At 39.7% G+C, this 20,302-nt stretch overlaps 2 protein-coding genes across 3 annotated transcripts in view; one reads left to right on the top strand and one right to left on the bottom strand.

The window, feature by feature from the left end:
* Nucleotides 1-15,188, top strand: part of loxl2a (lysyl oxidase-like 2a) — a 25,253-nt gene extending 10,065 nt beyond the window's left edge. Inside the window, exons 4-14 of the mRNA XM_005731303.2 lie at nucleotides 2,239-2,447; nucleotides 4,786-5,002; nucleotides 6,176-6,359; nucleotides 8,782-8,933; nucleotides 9,024-9,191; nucleotides 10,525-10,690; nucleotides 10,959-11,199; nucleotides 11,369-11,484; nucleotides 11,640-11,776; nucleotides 12,205-12,316; nucleotides 14,054-15,188. Coding sequence (XP_005731360.1) covers nucleotides 2,239-2,447; nucleotides 4,786-5,002; nucleotides 6,176-6,359; nucleotides 8,782-8,933; nucleotides 9,024-9,191; nucleotides 10,525-10,690; nucleotides 10,959-11,199; nucleotides 11,369-11,484; nucleotides 11,640-11,776; nucleotides 12,205-12,316; nucleotides 14,054-14,124 — 1,773 coding nt within the window. The 3' untranslated portion in view covers nucleotides 14,125-15,188. The remainder of the gene's footprint in view (nucleotides 1-2,238; nucleotides 2,448-4,785; nucleotides 5,003-6,175; nucleotides 6,360-8,781; nucleotides 8,934-9,023; nucleotides 9,192-10,524; nucleotides 10,691-10,958; nucleotides 11,200-11,368; nucleotides 11,485-11,639; nucleotides 11,777-12,204; nucleotides 12,317-14,053) is intronic.
* r3hcc1 (R3H domain and coiled-coil containing 1) lies at nucleotides 12,693-20,302 on the bottom strand. Of its 2 annotated transcripts, none has more exons than XM_005731304.2 (9): nucleotides 20,161-20,302; nucleotides 19,729-19,902; nucleotides 17,677-17,814; nucleotides 17,016-17,592; nucleotides 16,693-16,868; nucleotides 15,683-15,753; nucleotides 15,496-15,591; nucleotides 15,276-15,407; nucleotides 12,693-13,743 (listed from the first exon to the last, which is right to left on the bottom strand). In XM_005731304.2, exons 4-8 carry the CDS (start codon nucleotides 17,436-17,438, stop codon nucleotides 15,298-15,300), a joined length of 876 nt encoding a protein of 291 aa, XP_005731361.1. In that variant the 5' UTR covers nucleotides 17,439-17,592; nucleotides 17,677-17,814; nucleotides 19,729-19,902; nucleotides 20,161-20,302; the 3' UTR covers nucleotides 12,693-13,743; nucleotides 15,276-15,297. The 2 variants fall into 2 exon arrangements, with proteins under 2 accessions (XP_005731361.1, XP_005731362.1); XM_005731305.2 differs by having other exon boundaries at nucleotides 20,180-20,302.

Below are 20,302 nucleotides of genomic sequence, written 5' to 3'. Positions count from 1 at the left end.
CAAAACTGGCTGTAGGCTTTGAACTGACTCATATTTACCACACCAGTGGTATTGATCTTCTCACTTATTAAAGTATTTCCCTCTGTATATTTTAGGGATTCTGTATTTTCTTCTGTTGTAATGGGATAATGCATTTTTGTAGCTGTGTAACTCATAACAGTTTGTCTTATTCCAACACAGGTGCTGAAATTTATTTATTTATTTCTGGCTCTCTTTGAAAAAGTGCTCAAATGTGGCCAGTGTATCGAGTTGGGCCTGTATCTGTCCTTTTCTCTTCAGCTCACACTTTCAGAAGGCCAGTTTCCTGCCTCCGAGCCAAATGCAACAATGGTCAGATGTGTCTTAATAACATCATATCTCAGTGATTTTTCTTACTATTTATTTATTTGGCTATTTATTTATTGAACTTGGTCTTTTTTGTTTTTGTTGTGGCACGTTCTTTTATTTTCTTTGTTTATTATGAATTAAAAAACAATCTAAAATCCTAAAAAGACTATGATTACATTTTAATTGGAGAGAGACAGCTGCGTGATCATAGTCATGTCTCCTCACCTTCCCCTGCTAGACACGGAAAACACTCTGTCATGCTATGGCCAGCAGGAATCTTCTCATGAAAGAGTGGTTTTTACCCACTCTAACCACTGCGGTCAGAGGGAGGACCAGGGTCACTGCTGAAGCAGTGTTAGTGGAGGCTCCTCCTTCCCTGCAAGACCCTGAAGCCTTGAACATTCCCTGAGGCTGACGCCATCTCAGGAAACCACCCTGTGGGCAAACATTTGATATTCTGGGAGACATGCCTGAATGTTGGGGTTTTTCAATGTTGAAGAAACTGGCTGTTATAAAATTACTGAGTTCAGCATACCACAGAGCAGCTCAGAGTTTTGGCTCTTTTTGGCACCCTCAGTGCAACTTCGCACTCAGTCAGGAACAAACGGCAGCACTTGGCTCATGGAGAGAAATGAAGGAAGGCAGAGTTATTAGGTAGCTGCTAAAGCCCTTAGGTCAAAGGGTACCATTCTTTGCTGTATTGGCACACATGATGCTAATTGTGAGCACCGGTGGCCTGCGCTCTGACCGGCATTTACAGCCCTCAGTAGATAGCTTTGGGCTATTCTGCACATTCTCCAACCTCACTTTTTGCTCGCCCTATCTTCTGTCTTTAGCCTTAACTTGCTTAAAATTGAATTTTACAAAATGTCATGGATTGCATGGATTTTAAACTTTTTGTTTCACTGCTTCCCATTTTCTGATACTTCTGCAGTCATACTTGCTTTGTATCGCACGCAAGTATGTTCATATCTTATGAGATATGAGATGTGAGGTCTTTTAAAAATACATGTGACCTACATTCCTTCCAGATTTGGCCAAAGGGAAAAGACTTGTATGTATCTCTTTGTGCTCTGCCTGTTTCATCTTTGCTTCTGACAGAGAATAGTGACATTGATAAAAGACCCAGCAGCTTGTCACGTATGAACTATTCCCTTTCAGCGCTTTTTCTGAGGAAATCCAAACACTGTTTGCCAGTTTTGACAAAACTATGAATTGAAGTGTGTGCCTCACACAAGTCATTCTGTTGACAGACAGTGATCTCAGAGCCTTGTGATGTTTTGAATAACTGCTAATACCTGATGCATTTCTCCTGTCAAGGGGGGACTTGACTCCACTTCTAGACCCATAAGCAGACAGAGTTAAAGCCATCTGTTGGTCTGAGTTTAACTTAGACCTTAACATTATGGTGCATTTGCAGAGACACTAGTTTTTCTCCTCATTGTCTGTGTGTCAGTGAAACAGAATTCACTCTTGATGGTGGGGTGGTGAAGAGGCTTATGCAAAAATATCATTATGCAAGTTGATGGGAACTTTATATAATAAATAGAAAATATAAGCTAAGCTTGCCAATATGTGCGAATCCAAGTCTGGGCAATTAATGTTCCCAAGGGGCCACAATTAGAGCCTAATTGTTACATCTACTCTTTCTTGTTTTGTTTTGTTTTTTGTTTGTTTTTTGTGGCCTATTGGGAAAAGTAATTGCTCACCCCTATCCATCTACAACAGACCACAGCCATCTGTTACAAATTTATTAGAAATTCTGGAAAACTTGCAATATTCAATTAAATAAAAAGTCATACTGTAGTCAGAGGTCATTTTTTTCCATTGGACTAAAAGTATAATACTCTGTGTTTTTACATGTGTTATATACAGGAGAGCATGAAACATTATCTCTGTTCTGTTTGTCAGGGCTTGACGGTACAGGTGGAAGAGGTGAGAATCAGGGCCACATATTCTCACAGAAAAAGGATTCCCATTACTGAGGGATTTCTGGAGGTAAAAGACGGAGGCAAGTGGAGGCAGATCTGCAATGAGGATTGGAACCAGATGAATAGCAGGGTCATCTGTGGCATGCAGGGCTTCCCTGGGGAGAAACGCTTCAATACCAGACCCTACAAGTGAGTAATGTTGCTGGGGTCAGCATTAGGGTTTAAACAATTTCAACTAGATGTAATGAAAAAACTAGACTTGAGTTAAACATTTAACATTTAGTCTGGCTAAATACAGCGCAGGTTATTGCGGCGCTACATATGAATCCTTTCAATTTCACACTGGTGTAAAACATCAAACCAGACATTCTTATAGGCTGAACAATCCATTTATAAACTATATCATATTATTTTCTGGCAGGAAACATAAAACTTTATTACTGCCTAGTTTACTTAAGAATGTTTAGCCTGATGTTATGAAACGTTACATAATAACCAGGTTTGTTTACTGTGGCCGTCACTCACGCCTTCATCCATTTTGTACCAGAGTAAACACACTCGGGCCTGTAGATTCCTGACAAGAAGCCAAACACCACCAGAGGAAGCTTTGGCATATGCAGGATGAGTGCAGTACATTATGAAACAGTGGCTCTTCTGGCTCTATCTTTTCCGCCTCCGTGGTTTTATCACAAAGCTTTTCAAGTGTCACAGGCAACATGCAGTCTGACACAACGGAATACAGATGTTTTGTAGCTGCTGCACATGAGAAAGCAATCACAAGAGCAAATCTCTCTCCCAGTCTGTGTGCTGGCATCTAAAGCCAAAAAATCTGTGAAATCGAGACCTGAAAGACACAAGAATATATTTACAAGTACTGCCGAGCAGGTCTGCAATTGGATTTTCTCATTGATGTTTCTGGGTAAGGATATCAATGATCTGGTAAGATCAAAGCAAAGAAGGTGGCGTTCATTCAAAGAAAATCATGATCATTTAATTTGATAGTAATGCATTTCAACCAAAGGAAATATATGGAAAATGAAACCAGCGTTTAACTTTATTACTTGAGATGATAAAGCTGATGTGGTTGTAAAACATGTGATTCTGCTGTGGTTTCACATGATTCACTCTCTCAATCTAAATTTGGCATCACTTTAAAAGGCTGTGTATTGCCCTCATGTTCATACCAACTTGAATTTAAATTTAAGCTTCTAAACAAGGTTTAAGGACTAAAAGGTTGTAAATAAAGCTCCTGCTGGTTTCACTACATGGTATGCTGCTTCAGGGTCCACTCTTGTTGGCTTCTTCAGTGACCCCTAGTTGATTACCTCCATTCAAGTTTGGGGTCATAGGAATGTTAAGGTATTTTCACAATACTCCCATTGTGCTTCACAGCAAAAAGGAGAAGACTGCTGAATTCCTCTCACTAAAAAATAAAAATGTCCATTCCCCAAAACAGCTGCTTATGATTTTAGTAATGTGTAAGAAAGAATGGTGAAATCTTTTATTTGTCTTTTAATATGAAAGAAGTGATGTGTGACTGTATAGTTCTCCCAATCCAACTTTAAGCTTTTAAGCAGTATGACAGAACACAGCAATAGTAGTGAATATAAATATAAATATTGACTATAATTATCCCATAGTCTGGGGTCTACTAAAGGCAGGGAGTGGACCTGTAATGAAGGACTTGGCAAACAGAGGTTTGAACTGAAAAACAAAAGCAGAACGACACCGGAACGTGGAACAAACAAGCAGACTAACTACAAACTGAACAGAAGCTAAACTAACAAACAGACAAAAGTAACACCCACAATAAGGGAGAACACGACAACGAGCAGAGGGCGATGCAGACAGCGAATACACGGGAGGGTGATTACAGGAGTGGAGACAAATGGGAACACAGCTCAACAAAAGCAAAACTAACGAGACAGGAGAAGCTGAACCAAACATCAAACACACGAGACAAGAGATTATCAAAGCAAAGCAGCAAGTAACACTCGCACACAGACTCAGACTAAGACACGTGAACTTGACACTGGAACGGATATTAAGGAGATATGACGGACTGGGAAGACCAAGGATGAAACACAGAGAAAAACATGGGAACATGACTGGAAATTGGAGGTAAACAAATACTGGGGAAAAGAGGACAGGGCACAGAGATGAGACAGTGACGACTGGACATGTAGGAGAACAAACAACAAACCGTAAATTAAGAACTATAAACAACAAAGTCAGATGCACTAAAAGAATACAACAATCAAAGAGTCCAGAGCAACCTCAAAAGCGGAGTCCAAGACCCAGGACCATAACAATAATGACGTTCCTTTCCCTGGAAAGTTACAAATCTGTTATTTTTGGCATCAACTAATACCAGTGGTTGGAAAAATGTTGGCATGTGTCATTCTTCAACCAAAGAGAGGAATAAATATGAAGTGTTTTCTAAGACGGTTCGTAAATCATGCAAAATTACCCAAAATTTGACATTATATGTTGTAATAGTTTGTTTTACTTTATGATTCTTTCTCAGATTGCTGGCCAGCCGTCGAAAGAAGAACTACTGGGGCTTCTCTATCAACTGCACAGGCAACGAGGCTGACCTTTCTGATTGTAAACTGGGCCGAGAGATAGAGAAGAAAGGCAACAGCACCTGTGGAAAGGGCATGCCTGTAGTGGTCAGCTGTGTGCCTGGACGGGTCTTTGCTCCTAGCGTCAGCATCGGGTTCAGAAAAGCCTACAGGGTGGAGGTTAGTCAGATTAAACACACTATACAAAGTCTTCGTTTCAAAAGTCAACATTCATTCTTGATGTGTGTATGGTGCATATTACATTACTTGCTTTTTTAACAAGGTACAAAAATTGGCCTTGGTTGGATTGTAAAAGGAAAGACATCTTTATACTGATCTACATTCATGACACTGTCTATTATAAACTCTACAAAGAGAAAAGATTTGTCTGTGGGACATCATGTGGCATAAAAAAGGGTAGTGTTTAGTTGGTTTTCTTAGACTAAGTAGTAGTACATGGAGTATTTCTTATATACACGTCACCACATAACTACCATACATAATTAAATAACTACACCATGACTACACCTCGTTATGGACATGAATGTCTTGGCTATTAATGTTAGCTTGTTTTGTCCAATCCAAAACGAGTTTTGATGTGTGTTTGGGCTCATTGTCCTGTTGGAGAGCCCACTTTTTTTAGCCATCTAGCTGTTGTTGGAGGTAGTCTAATACATTCCCAGAGAGATGAGGCTACCACCACCATGCTTTGTAGATGGTACAGTGTTCTTAGGTTTGAAAGCCTAACCTTTAATCACATCAGCTTCATATTTTTTGAAGGTTAATCGCTTCTGGAAGACTTCCTTGCAGGACAAAAATCATAAACTTTACTTAGGTTTTGTTTATGTTGTCACATGTCTCTGTCTGTAGTTGAAATTTGTCATAATGCAAATGTTTGTATTTCTTCTAGATTAGCCACAGTTACTCACTTATCTTAAAAGAGAGACATGAAAGCTCAATTTAGAGTCTGTTTGCTTTACAAATAGATCATACTGCTGCATGTTTACACTGCATTATAAGACGCACAAACATTTCTTGTTTGTCTACATAGTTCAGTATTCACATAGAAGTCCAGTAATGGATTACAACATTTACTGGGTACTGGTATTAATAGCCAATCAACCATCGTGTTGCTTCACTGGGTGCTGAGATCATTAAGAAGGTCTAGTTTTGTAAACTTTTCAGGCTCACTCTTAGTGTTTTCAAGCTAAAAAAATAAATATATGAATTCATCCAATCATTCATTAAACTGTTTTAGTTTTCTTCCAAAATGTAATAACAATTATAATCCTTAAGGTCATTCTCTGTAAGATATCCACTAATTTTAGCTTTTTTATTGTACTGTTTCCATAGCAACCCCTAGTACGTCTAAGGGGTGGTGCCATGATAGGTGAGGGGCGAGTGGAAGTCCTGAAGAATGGAGAGTGGGGAACAGTGTGTGACGACAACTGGAACATTCGCACTGCCACCGTGGTGTGTCGAGAGCTGGGGTTCGGCAGCGCCAAAGAGGCCCTGACTGGCGCCCGAATGGGACAAGGTACTCACAGATTTGTCACTAGCATATTATTGATGCATATAGTGGTACACAACTATAGTTGTAGGTATAGAATACTTTTCTTTTTTAATGGTATTACTCAGCAAGAGCCCAAATACAGCCTGACCAGACCTCATTCCCAGCTGTGAAAATGAAAGGTGTGGGACTCGGGACTGGAGACCTTCCACCTTAAATCTGATCAGTCTGTTTTTTTTCTCACCTCAGTCAGTCTAGACCTTAAGTCAGCACATCAAGGCATTAGGGAATGTATCGAGCAGCACATTCATGTTTATACATTGACCCAAGACCTGATTCTGTGAAATGAAATATACCACAGCCTTATGAGAATCACATGTTCACTGGAACAGTTGCCTTTTTCTCTGCCTGATTCTCATAGCAAAACAGAAACGTGCACAAAATGTTCCAGTACAGAGAACAGCTTTTATGGGTTACAGAAAAGGAATTCTTTGTTGGAGAAAATACGAGGTTATGTGAGGGATCGTTTTTTTTCTTTCGTTTTTTTATGAGCTGACCACTGGATCCAAAGATGGCACCACACACTCTTGAAATACCTTGTTGTGTTTGTTTTCAGAAGTCAACAAAGTGGACTAAACAAGCATGTTGGTAGATTTCCGGATTTGTTCTACTCTATTGAGGGAAGTGGATGAAAAGAAGAATTTCTGGATGCCATATTTACTTTTTTCAGCTGGTAGAGGATTTCGCTCTTTGTGTAGCAGTTTTGTGTTATGCATTGATGGGCTTAATAATTTCTAAATGTATCCTATTTTGTAATTTTTTAAATGCATGTTATTATAAAATAGATTTCACGGATTATAGTCATTTGTCAAACCTTAATATTGGCTGCATGGTTACAATGGCACTGTGTTCCTGCTGTTCCACTAAATTATACCTCTCTATTGGCTCCCTGTCACTATTTTGCAAGCTTATATCACATTCCTGCTCAATCTCACGGGAAGAGTAGCAGCATAAAGTTAGCACTCACATGTTATTGTGGAAACTGCGCCACATGGAGAGAGAATTTGTTTTTTTTACAGGCCTTACGTGTCTCATTTTCATTTGACATAGGCGACTGCTTGTTTCCTTTGCAGTATCTAAGTACATATCTTTGGACAGACAAAACACTCTGGTAGGTAAGACAGCTGCTGTTTTAGTCTGTAGTAGTTGGCAGTAAAAGCTTGTGTTTCCTGCGGCTCTAGTTCCCAAAAAGTTATGATGCCGTTTAAAGCAGAATGCAATTCGAACCATAGATTTAAACTGAAGAAGTGCAAAGAAAACATGTCAACTGTTTCACTTGAGAAATTTATTGCTTTATTAAAAAAAAATTATTATTTTAAATTAGCAGAAAAATGTAAATAAAAAAAAACAGAATAGAGGCATGTTTATCGCTGTGTTGCATCACAGGTTTGAACAAGTTCAGGCCTCCTTTATCGTTTCCATCAGGTTACATGTCTAAACTGAAATTTAGCACCTGGACTCTTTCTGTAGGGACATGTAATAATACATCTTCATTGTCTTGCTAAAATATTGAAGAACTTCTCTGAAAAAGATGCGAATGTCAGCAAACATTGCTCCATAATCTTTAAGTGTTGTTTAGTATTAATGGAGCCTTCACAGTAAGTGCAGTAAGGTGTCACAAGACCATTACAGATGGTGGCCTTTCCTTTTTCAGTTGTTTTTAGTTTGCCCACAGGACAGTTTTCCACTTGATCTCAGTCCATTTTAAATGAGCTTGGACTCAGACAAAGCAAATGCGATTCTGAATCTTTTTCAAGTTCTTTCCTTGCCTGGTAGAATTTAAACTTGCATTTGAAGTGCCATCTAAACACTGGATTTGCTCACGTTGTCTTTCGGAAATTCCAAATTCCCACTATAAAACTGGGTCTGTTTTTAATGTTAATGGTCCAAAGAACACAGACATTTAATATTGGTTTTTGGCCTTGCCCCATACAAACAGACATCTCCCCAGAGTGCTTTTTAATGATACTAAGTCCTGCGGTCTTTCACAGACTTATTTTAGTCATGTTGCTAATTAACATCATTAGTCGTGATTTCCCAAGAGTTGTTTTGTTTCTTTGTCTGTTTTGTTTTACATTGCACAGCATGTCACTAAAAGGTTGGGACAGGTACAACAAAAACTAAATATTTTCCTGGAATCCATTTCAATACAAAATTATATTTTTCAAAATACGATCAAAATCCAATAATCTACTATTTTCAGTAAATTCATCCAAACATTTTTGGAAACAGGGTTGTAAAAACCATTGTGTGACCCAAATTGATCACGTCTTCTGTCCAGTAATCTGAAACTAGCTTTTCTCCTCTGTAATGTACACAATATGAATACCTCAGCAGGGAGTTTATGACAGCAGTACTCTTTGTTAATGTGCCTAATGTGTACCTGTAGGCATTGGACCGGTCCACATGAACGAGGTGGAGTGCTACGGTTTCGAAAAGTCTCTGACCGAGTGCTACTTCAACCCTAACTCTTTGGGCTGCAGCCATGAGGAAGATGCAGCAGTCAAATGTAATGTTCCTGCCATGGGCTTCCACAATAGAGTGAGTAAACTCTGTCTGCCATATAGAACAAAAAACTGTGTGTGTGTAACAGTTCAGGAGATGCCTAAATGTATATATCCCTTCCCTCAGCTTCGGTTAAGTGGCGGCCGTAACCCATATGAGGGCCGTGTGGAGGTCCTGGGGGAGAGAAATGGCTCTTTGGTGTGGGGCACGGTGTGCAGTGACAGCTGGGGGACTATGGAGGCCATGGTAGTGTGCAGACAGCTGGGCTTGGGCTTTGCCAGCAATGCTTTTCAGGTAAGGTTTTCCTTTAAGCCCTCTTACATCCAATAGTTTTTAAAATGAGCTTATCTTTGCAGCACAGACTTTCAGCATGCTCAAAGTCAGTGAATACCATTAACTCTCACTTTAATAAGCTTGAGCTTTATTGATCCCTGAGGGCAAAAGAAAGACATCACTTCCTTACAAACATCAAATGCACACAGTGAGCACAGGAGGGCAGGGAAGCGGTGAGAAGGAGCTTGATTTATTTTGTTTGAAGTTTAGTGGACGCTCCACCAGTAAAGCCCCTGGCATTACTTCCTAGCGTTACTCTTGTCCTGCTTACGTTTCCTTCCTGATTTTTAAAGAAGACCCCAAACTCCCTTTACAATATGATGTGAGAGATGTGTTAAGACCTCTCTTAGGTTTTTTATTTTTCTGTTTAAAAGCATTTTGCATTTGTGGTTTAAAATCTTCTGGAAAGTATGTGTGTGAATCATGGGGAGGTGCATTTATAGCAGCAGGGGGGCTATCTGACTAAAGTGTGCCTATCTATGCCAAGTCATCTAGTCCAGTCCAGGCATTATAATAACATGTCCCCTTTATTACCGAAAGCTGTAAGTTATCATTACGTAAGGGTTATCGTGTTAAGAGTAATAGATGACTAACTCTTTGCTATCACAGAGCAGGACCTCTGGCCCTCTAGAGCCTCTTTCCTGTCTGACTTTTAACTGCTTCTCCAGGCAAACCCCACCACCAGATGGAAAGAATGACACTGAGCTTACAGCTATACAGCTTTATGTCTGTCCTTCTCCTCAGCCCACCAGCAAATACTCCCACATCCATATCCCTCAGCTTAATTTACTTCTCATGACTTCTCCACTTCCTGGGTAGATGATGGAAAGTATGAGTTTTCCTAACAGAAGGTTTTCCCTGTGGTCTGCAAAATGTTGTAATAAGGCTGAGTCAGGCGTGAGAGGATAAGAGAGCATCTCTCCCTGTGTGGGTACTAGATACTTTGATTAGACTACATTTGGCTTGTGGGACACCTGGTATGGCAAGTCTGAAAATTAAATACAGGAGGACAAATAAGATTATGTTGTTTCCACAACACTTTGAGGAGGCTGATCTGTTTGATTGCAGCTAACAGAAAGAAGTGAGCCTAGCTGTATATGCATAGCTTAGCAGCAGTAAGTTTTGTATAGATTAAACAAACATACAGGACTGTAGTAGATATGTTGCTGGAGAGTTTTGTTATAGCCAAGCTCTGTTTTTGAACTTTTTAACAGTAACACAGGGGTATCAAGCTTTGCATCAGTCTTGATGCTGTGTAGTGTATAATGTGTTTCCTGTGCTTCTCTTATAACAGGAAACATGGTACTGGCAAGGAGACTCATCAGCTGATGCTGTGGTGATGAGCGGGGTGAGGTGTTCAGGAACTGAGCTGACTCTGGAGCAGTGCCTGCATCACGGGAAACATGTTGTCTGTCCCAAAGGAGGTGGACGCTTTGCTGCTGGGGTCTCTTGTACAATGAGTAAGAAATTGCAGAAAACCATAACATATATATTTAGAACCTTACATGGGTTAGAAGCTATGTTTCTAAAGTATTTATTGTGGAAATTGAAAAATAGTTTGAGGACATTGGTATAATACATGCTGACTGAGGGTTGTGACTGGGTCACTTAAAAAGAATGAAACACTTGTAGTTTTGTAGCTGTTCAATATAAATGTAATAAAAGTTTCAGTGTAAGTTTCTGTGCACCTTCATGCTCTAAATCAGCACGATTCCTTGTTGCTCGCAGCGGCCCCTGACTTGGTCCTGAACGCTCAGGTTGTGGAGCAGACCACATATCTGGAGGACAGACCCATGTATGCTCTGCAGTGTGCCCATGAAGAGCGTTGTCTGTCCGGCAGTGCTGACAAAGCTGACCCTAGTTCCTACCGCCGCCTTCTTCGCTTCTCCTCCCAGATCCACAACAATGGCCAGTCAGACTTCAGACCGCGGGCATCACCTCAGTCGTGGGTCTGGCACGACTGTCACAGGTGACGCATCTGGAACAGATATGTGCAAACGGAAAACTTTTTGCTTTTTCCTGTAAAAATTCAGAGGAAGCCAAACTTATCTGACAGGAAAGCTACTAGATAAAAGTGTAAAGGTTACAAACATTTATATTAGTGTGAAATGATTTTTTTTTTTTTTTTTATAATCAAGGCATTACCACAGTATGGAAGTTTTCACCCACTATGACTTGATGAGTCTGAACGGCACTAAAGTGGCAGAGGGCCACAAGGCCAGCTTCTGTCTTGAAGACACCTATTGTGATGAGGGTAAATACAGACACTCCTTATATTAGCAAATTATACATTCAAATACAATAATATTAGTAATCTATTGTATGTTTTTTAATTAATGAAAGAAATGAGCTTACTGGGCTGTATAAGCGTGACCTCATCACAAAATTTGTAACCTTTTCCTATTCCAGGAATTCAAAAGAGGTACGAGTGTGCAAATTTCGGTGCACAGGGCATCACGGTTGGCTGCTGGGATACCTACAGGCATGACATTGACTGCCAGTGGATCGACATCACAGACGTGAAGCCCGGCGACTACATCTTGCAGGTAAAACGTCTGCTGTGGTTGTCTGGTTGTAGTCCACACGGCACATCTGCTGCTGGAAAAATGTCTCATCTCCAGCCAGCAGAGTCTGCTAGATCAAACAGGCACGAACAGTTTCCACAGCTCTGCATCTGCCTGTTTCTGGCTGTAAGCCCAAGAAGCCTCTGATTGCGGTTCTAAACCAAATGAGCAGGAGTTGGTTAAAGTCAAACTTTTATATTAGAACAAATTTAGTCCAGCATAGATTTATAGTATCTAAGATGAAGGATGAACTCTTTCAGTCTCTTTTGTGCATTATCAGTCATTCTATTATCATCTTATTCTATTGCTGGTCTTTACACTTGTGTTATTTGGTTCTCATATAAACTAATTAAAGACTTGAAATGTGTCAAGAGAAATGCTTTAACAACCATTGTTTTTCCTTCTTCCAGGTTGTAATTAACCCAAACTATGAGGTCGCGGAATCAGATTACACTAACAACATAATGAAGTGCCGCTCCCGATACGATGGGCATCGGATGTGGACATATAACTGTCGTACAGGTAAAAGGGATCTTTTTACCCTCTGCATTAAAGACAAAATATTCTTCAGTAAAAAAAAAAAAATAGTGGTGCTTGGGACTGTACTTTAGAAAGGTCTACATTTAAACAAACTCAGTTTAATACTGAGGTTTTCAGCCGCAAAGAGTCTGCACCTGAATAGTCTGAGCGTTAAATGCTAACTCCCCTTCTCCTAACCTTATTTGACCATTTATAAAAATAACTGTTCTACTGTATCTGTGTGATGTTTAAGTGCCCAGTTCACAGCAGCCATAGTCAGCAGTTTTAACTTTGGGATCGTGCAGGACAGGTCTACATAATAAAAACTTTTCTTATGTCATATAAAATATGACATTAAACTTGTAGTTTTCCTGTTTTCACAGAATTGTGCAGAATCGTCTTTAGCACCGAAACGACTCAATAGATTTAGATTTAATTGACTCACAGGCACAGAGGATGATTTCAGAGGAAGCCTCCTTTTTATGTAGAACTTTTACTAAATACAAACTTTTACAGTTTCTCAATGACATTTTGATATTTTACAAACAGGAGATGTTTGATGAGACATCAGTGACAAAAATGGCATTAAAACAAGCCAACATAACATTAGAGGAACAGGTAACACTGAACGTTTCAAAGCTCCTTACCAAAGCTTCCTGTAATGTGAAGAACTTTATACTTTAAGTATTTGTGTGTTAATTACACAGGTAATAATCTATTATTATACAACTTTAAAAAAAAAGTGTTTTTTAAAACAGAAACGGAAACTTAAAATCTTAGAATTAAAAAAAACAAATAGTGTTTTATCTTATTTATGAAATCTGTTTGTTAGTGGATCTGCATTACTCTTATACACAATGTACTTCTCTGACCAAATCCTGAGATACTTCAAATGAAGTTAAAAAGGAATGAATACTTCTGTAGAATTACACAACCAATTCATCACCTGCATCAGCAGGGTGAGAACAGGGGGAAAAAAAACACATACATCCATCCATGGATCCTTCCAATTAATCTGAAACAAAAAACAAAACAAAAAACTGCCTGGAAATCAAGCACCCTTGAAAGAAATTTCAGGTTCTGAGTCAGCATGCAATAAAATCAAAATAAGCCTCCCATCTGAAATCACTATGATAATTGCATTATTAGTCAGGCTAACAGTGAAAAAGAGGCACCACCGCAGTAATGTACAAAGGTCAGAGGTCAGCTTCAAATACAGCACAGCAGCTCCTGCTCAAAGATCATTCAGGATGGATGATGATGGCGGCATGGGCATTAAACTCTCAGGCCTCTTCTTAACTGTGCCTGCTGTGCTGATCAGTCAGGGTGAGCAGTCATCACTCAGCATGGTCACTGATTCAAACATGGCCACTTTTGAGTCTCTTCAGAGAAAGGAAAGGAAGTGAAAGGAGGGCAGACCTCTGCTGGACCTTTTTGTAGAAAACAAAAGGACAAAGTCTGCCTTTAGACAAAGGTTTTACTAATTTAGTGTAAAAAAAAAATATCACAAACTGGATTTTTTTTTTATAGCTGTGCTATCACTTTATCATCACATTACATCACCGTTCATGAACAAATGGTGCACTTTTATCCATTTTAAAGCAATTGTTACTGTCTTTAATTAACATTCATCTGTTTACCCGGGAGCTTTATAAAGGGTTTAATAAGGAGATCTTTAACTAGAACATTTGGCTTTTGTTGCTAATCTCTTCACTGTCCTCTTCCTGTCTGACTTAACAGGTGGCACACTGAGTTCAGAAACGGAGGAAACGTTTCCTGGATTGCTTACCAACCAGCTTTCTCACAGGTAGACCTGAGAAGGACAGGTCAGCATTGGTGGATGGGGGGGTGCAGACTAATATTTGACAACCACTAGAGGGGGGCCTGGGCAGATGTGCTTCCTTGGAGCAGTGCTGGATTGTTGTGAGCTCTGGGCTCATCTGGTACAATAAACAATGACTCAATGGGAAAATGAAATGCTTGCTTACTAAACCATTAACTGCATTCAGATGTTCAAAAAGTGTTAGTACAGTGTAGATTTGATCTGATGTTTATTTACCAGGAGAGATGCCATGAGGATTGTAGCCAGGTAACTCGTTAAATAACCCATGCCAACGAGGGCCGCCTGCGTAAAAGTTTCCAGTGTTTGGGAGAACATTTTAAACCAAAGAAAAATCACGACATGAGAGACCACGACTCTTGGACTGAGCTCTGTTTGAACGGGTGAAAATAGTGTTGTGCTTAATCTGGTGCTACAGCCTGTACTGTTGCCTCGCAGCTGAACCGAGAGACATTTGCCTCAACAGTAAATAGTTAAAGGAATTACTGACTCAAAACTGTGAGCAGTTTTAATAATAATACATTACATGACTATGATTATCTCTGCAGAGCAATGTGCTACAATCTGTGGATACAGCATGTCTGATAAGTAACTCCTGCTCTCAGAGGGATTCATTATAACAAACTGAAAACAGGATTCATTTTAAAATTTCTATTAGAGCCTCCGTGCACTTAATGTACCAACATCTTGCAAAGAGCCTTTCACATACTTGACACATACATTTCTGAAAATATTTTTAATTTATTCACACCACACACACATTTTCATCTTCTTGTTCTGCACATCCTCTCCCTTTCTTTATCGGTGTCTGAGTTGTGTTAAATTATTACCATCAGGGAATTTGATTACATTGTGGAAGTGCTGTAACAACCACACATGTATGTGAAAATGCCTCTTCGTGGTTTTGTACATTTTGTTTTTCTAAATGTGGCAATTCAAGGATACTTGTTGGTTGCTGTCTGTTTTTATTTTGTATGCATGGATGAATGTGGGAAAGCATTATGTTTTCAATAAAATGAAATGCTTGACAAGTAACAAGTGCTTCTGTGTCATAAAAATATTTCCAACATGTGAGCTGCGGGAACCTAAAACCTAACCTGTCGCTGTTATTAGCGCGCTCACCTGTAGTGGATGTTGGCACTCTTCAATATCGCTGCACTCTGCCTCGCCCCTGAATGCCCAAGGCTCTGGTTACCATCCGCCTAGCAACAGCACAGTCTGTCCTCGGACGTTCCTTCACTGGCTGGATGAACTCTGGAAGGAGGCACATAAACAACCATATTGTTAAAAAAACCAAAAACGCCATATTATACATTATATATCGCTGCTATGGATCTCCCACCTGCTCGTCTGATGGCCTTGCCTTGAGCTTTTTTACTCCCATCAGCCAGTGCTCGCGCCTTTAGCAGTGGGTGGCAGATAGAGAGAGCATGGAGTGCTGTAAGAAGACACATTTCTTTTTTTATTCACATCATAAGCTTTAAACCTCAAACCCAACATCTCATTCATCGTGCAGTGAAAGCGCTCACCTGCTGACTCGCTGGAAAAAATCCCTAAAGCGTGTGTGTTGTCCACCCACTTGATCTTCATTCCACCATCACTGAGGCAGACAGAGAGCACTTTAAGCAATTTTGTGGCCACATCAGTCGGTTGAGGGTGAGATATTTTCTGGATTTACATCAGACGGTTTCAATGAAAACTGAGATAGCTAAAGTAATATATACCTGTGTAATTGTACCATATTATGGTTCAGTTTTTAGTGACATTTTTAGAATATATACATTCATGTACGTTTCATATTAAAGGTGACAGTTGAAAGCATTGACAGATTTGTTGTGTACAATGAATTATATATGGTTATATATGGTTTCACAGCAGAACACTCTAGACAAAGGGTGTCAAACATAAGGTCTGGGGGCCAGGATCAGCCAATCTGGCCTAGCAATCTTGGACAGCTTTGGAAAATGGGAAGAAGGATGTAAATTTTAGACATTTAACTGTGTTTTCACATGTTTTATAGCTTTTCCCACTGATAAAGACCTCATGCATGACCATTCATACTACACCAAAGTAAATAACTAATAGACAAACCATGGAATAACAGAAATTTCCAGTTTTTTTCACTATCAACTGTGGAAATTTATGGGTTTTATAGCAGGTTCAAAGGGTTTTTGTTTTGTTTTTTTTAAAAAGAGGACATTCTGTAACAAAAATGATCATTTTCATTTCATTTCATTTGAATTAAAAGGCCGTCTGCACACCTAACAGAACTTTTTCTGTAACATTCATACGTATTTATTTCTTACACTTTTTGCCCAAAGCAGCATTTCTTTATCATGCAGAAAAACTGAGTTGTGTTGTTGAAATTATATTTCTTTTTCTTTTTTTTAATATTAAAATATCTGAGGGATTAAATGTGTCATTAAACTCCTTTACACTATCACAAAGAGAACTTTCACTCGTACGTGGGCCACATTGTAAAATAAAATATGACTGGAAACAAAGGGACAGAGCAGTGAACAGGTGTGTCATCTCTCACCTGTACTCTGAGAAAGCATCAAGAAGGTCGTCGGTCTTGAACATAACCGGGAAGTCATAGATCTCAATCACGTGGCGAAAGTCGTCTGAGTCGATGGAAACATTCTCATACATAGAGTAGTCATTGTGGACGTGCTCAATGGCAACAGAGACTCCTTCTTTTAGATGTGCCTTGATCTAAAATAAGAAACACATATATGTAATGTTACCATTATATTTAAGTTTCTGAAATGCACAGATTAATCCAAAAGGCAGCAAGTACAGCAACACTAAAAGACTGTATGCATACATCCACACCATGAAATTAAGTCTGTGAGAACTGACCTCTGCAGTTACACCATCTTTGTCTGTGCTTGCGTCTTCTGTCTGGAGACTGCGTGACACACTTGCAGTCTCGTCCTTCTCCTTCTCATCCTCCTCCACAGTCAGTTCAGCAAACTGGGACTGAGTCTGTTCCAAGACTGAAGCTTCATCTTCATCCAGCCTGAGCACCAGCTTTTCTTCTTCCTGAGGACACATTGCTGAACTGTCTGCAGACAGTTTAGGGACTCTGTCTGCTACACTGGGGAATGATTCCTGTTTAGATAGTGAGTGCTTTGTGTTTTCTATAGATTCAGGACAAGTACAAGAGTCAGACAAACTGTTGACAGAGCTTCTATCAACACAAGCTGAACTCAATGACTCAGAGCCAGCTGTGGAGCCTTGTGAGTTTCGTAACGACAGCCTCTCTCGAGCGGCTCGTGGCATGTAGAGGGGCTTGTCGGGCCTCTTAGGTGCTCGGCTTCGTGGTGGGATTGAAGGTTTAGGCTTGATATTGCGTTCCCTCTCTTCCCTAATACTTAGGGGCTCTTCACACAAGCTGCTGTTGCACTCCAAGTCGCTGTCTTCCTCTACCTCACTCCTACAGAAACATTTTTTCTTAAAGTTAATAAACGTCTTTTTCAAAGATGCATAAGACATACAGACCAAAGTTTGGCCAACAAACCTGAGCTCACAAGGGCAGACCACCACCCTACGGCACCAGCTCTCCCCTACTGAGAAGGTGGTGAGCTCTGGCAGGTCTTCTATGATTTTGTGAATCAGGTATCGCAGTCTGCTGGGTAAGGGAGGAAACAGCAGCACACTGGACAGGGACACACAAGGCAGCAGACATTATTTGATCAAGTAAACACAGCAGCATTTTTATTCACATAGTTCTTGGAGCGATTAGGCTTAAAGATCACAGTACACATTAAAGATGTGTTATAAACAAACACACAAAACAAATTTCAAACACAATCACAGAAAACTCCAAAGTAAACTGTTAACATAAAAATCTGAAAGAACTTTGCAATTCAATATTTGGTTAAACAGTTTTTATTAGACCCATTAACAGGCTCATTATAGTTTGGGGACTTAGAATAATGCTTTCATGATGACTAGACATTTTTCTCATAGCTGCAGTGCCTTTTTTTAAAATATTGCCTCTATGAACCAAAGTTCAACCCCATAATAACGGCTAAAACTGATTTTATGCTGCGCTCCCATACTATTCTGGCATTTCAGGAGCACTAAAATTGAGTTTTGGAAATTCTATGGACTCAGATTGTTTGGAAACACCAGGACTGGGGGGCTAGCATGGCGACAGGACAGGAAAAATGCCCACTGCATGTTCTCTCTGTGTTTGTATAGGTGTATTTAAGCTTTCACCCAGAGCCTAACGGTATACATGCTGTGTTAATGAATGGTTCTAAATTGGCCTTAAGTTTGAATAGTTGTCTGTCTCTATGCACGACCCATGTATTGGACTGGCAACACATCAACAGTGCACTTCGCCCAGTGGAAGGTGGATAAAGCTCCAGTTCACCCCATGACCCTAAATTGAAACACTACTTGACAGTTTGGACATGCAGACGCTGACATCTTTTGGAAAGAATCAGTTCTCCAGAAAATAGTGTCACCATTCCAGGAAGATCCCTCGGATTTCTGTGCACAGACACTAAGAGGGTCTCAAGTTTTTCTAATGACTTTGGGTTTCCCCGATGAACAACGGTACAATTATATTTCTGTATAAGCGTCAATATCTGATTGTAAAGCAGAGCACCTATTAGTACTTGACCTTATTTCAAATAACCAAATAGACTAAGCTACGTTTTAATTTTGTTTTTATATTTATCATTTATTCTCAGATCGGCAGACAACACTGAGGCTGCAGCTGAAAAAATAAAAACTGAATTTTAAGCTTGAATTATTAAACTACTTGATTTGAATGCATCAGATTCTTCCATGTTTTAATGACAGAGTTCTGTTCTGAGGTCTGTTAACTTAGATTCAGCATTTTTGCTCACTTATTTTCTTGGCCTCAAATAGGCCAAACTTATTAATACAGTGACTTTTTCCCAGTCTCACTGACCAAAGCGCTACATGTTTAATAGTTTAATCTTGATTTGGAAAATCAGCCCTTCTGTGGCCAGTACAGTTATCAGTAAATGTGCACGCACAGGGTAAACTCTGCGTTAACTCAGCAGGCTGCTAACCATCTTCGTGTGATCACATCCTGACTGCCAGTGCTAGGGTAAGTGATTCTGAACTCACTTTGTGTTTGTGTCTAGGCTCAAGTGCATGAGTGAAAATGGTTACAGTAATGTAGCTCAGTAAAGAAAGAGAATTAAAAAAATGTATTAAAAAATTGAGGTTCAAGAAAATCGAGACAACTGGCTTCCGTGGTAGAAAATCTGAATATGATACCCAGTATTTTCTACACTGTTTTTTTTTTTAATTTCTGATCTGATATTTTGATTTCCCGTGCCTGTGTTTATTATCTCCTTAATGAAACAAAAGGCACAGTGATAATCAGGCATGACTGTCTGTTTCTATCCTATTCGTTTTCTTTAGAATGTAGGAAACCGGAGTTTCAACACATGTGCCATTTGTTTACACAGTGTTAACCTGTGTATGTTTACTAAACAGGTTCACTAATAAATCACTATAACCGAGAAGGAAGTGATCACTTCATGTGATGAAACTGCTCGGGTTGCTCCATCTTTCTTAACTTTACCTGTTGTGGCTGTTTTTCTGTTGGTATATTTCCAGCTCATCCAGGACATGATGCAAGAAGTTATTTTCTTGTTTTGGGAGATACACTCCATCGAAACAGGGGAACGCCAGGGTGGACGGAGAAAGAAAGTCGGGTCCTGCTGACAACAGGGTGAAGTGAACTTCCTCGCTCGTCCTAATTAAAAATCAAAATGAAAAGTGACAGTGATCACCACTGCTAGCCAGCAACATAACTTGAACAAGGCAATATTAAGCGTTTGCTAATGCCAAACAAACACGTAAAACTAGCTGCATCTTCGGTGTTTACATGTGCAATTAAAAGTTAAACCAAAGCTAGCTTTCTTTGCTTAACATTAATTCATGAGTGGTGCTAATGTTAACCGCCTTTCTAGCTATGGTTAATAACTGTGAATATTAAATCGAATACTCTTACAGCTGAGGCTGAAGCGTACAGTATTGATTTGTTGTAGTTTCAGCACGATGGAGAGCTCGAACAAGGGAAAGCGCCTACAAATAAAAGTCGCAGGGTAGCTAGTATGCTTTGGCTTCCGGAAACAAACGTTGACTTGGGTCAG

This window comes from Pundamilia nyererei, unplaced genomic scaffold (assembly GCF_000239375.1).
Source record: "Pundamilia nyererei isolate P.nyererei 1_Seehausen unplaced genomic scaffold, PunNye1.0 scaffold00042, whole genome shotgun sequence".
In the NCBI taxonomy this organism is placed as follows: domain Eukaryota; kingdom Metazoa; phylum Chordata; class Actinopteri; order Cichliformes; family Cichlidae; genus Pundamilia; species Pundamilia nyererei.
This window is presented reverse-complemented; position numbering and strand designations above follow the sequence as displayed.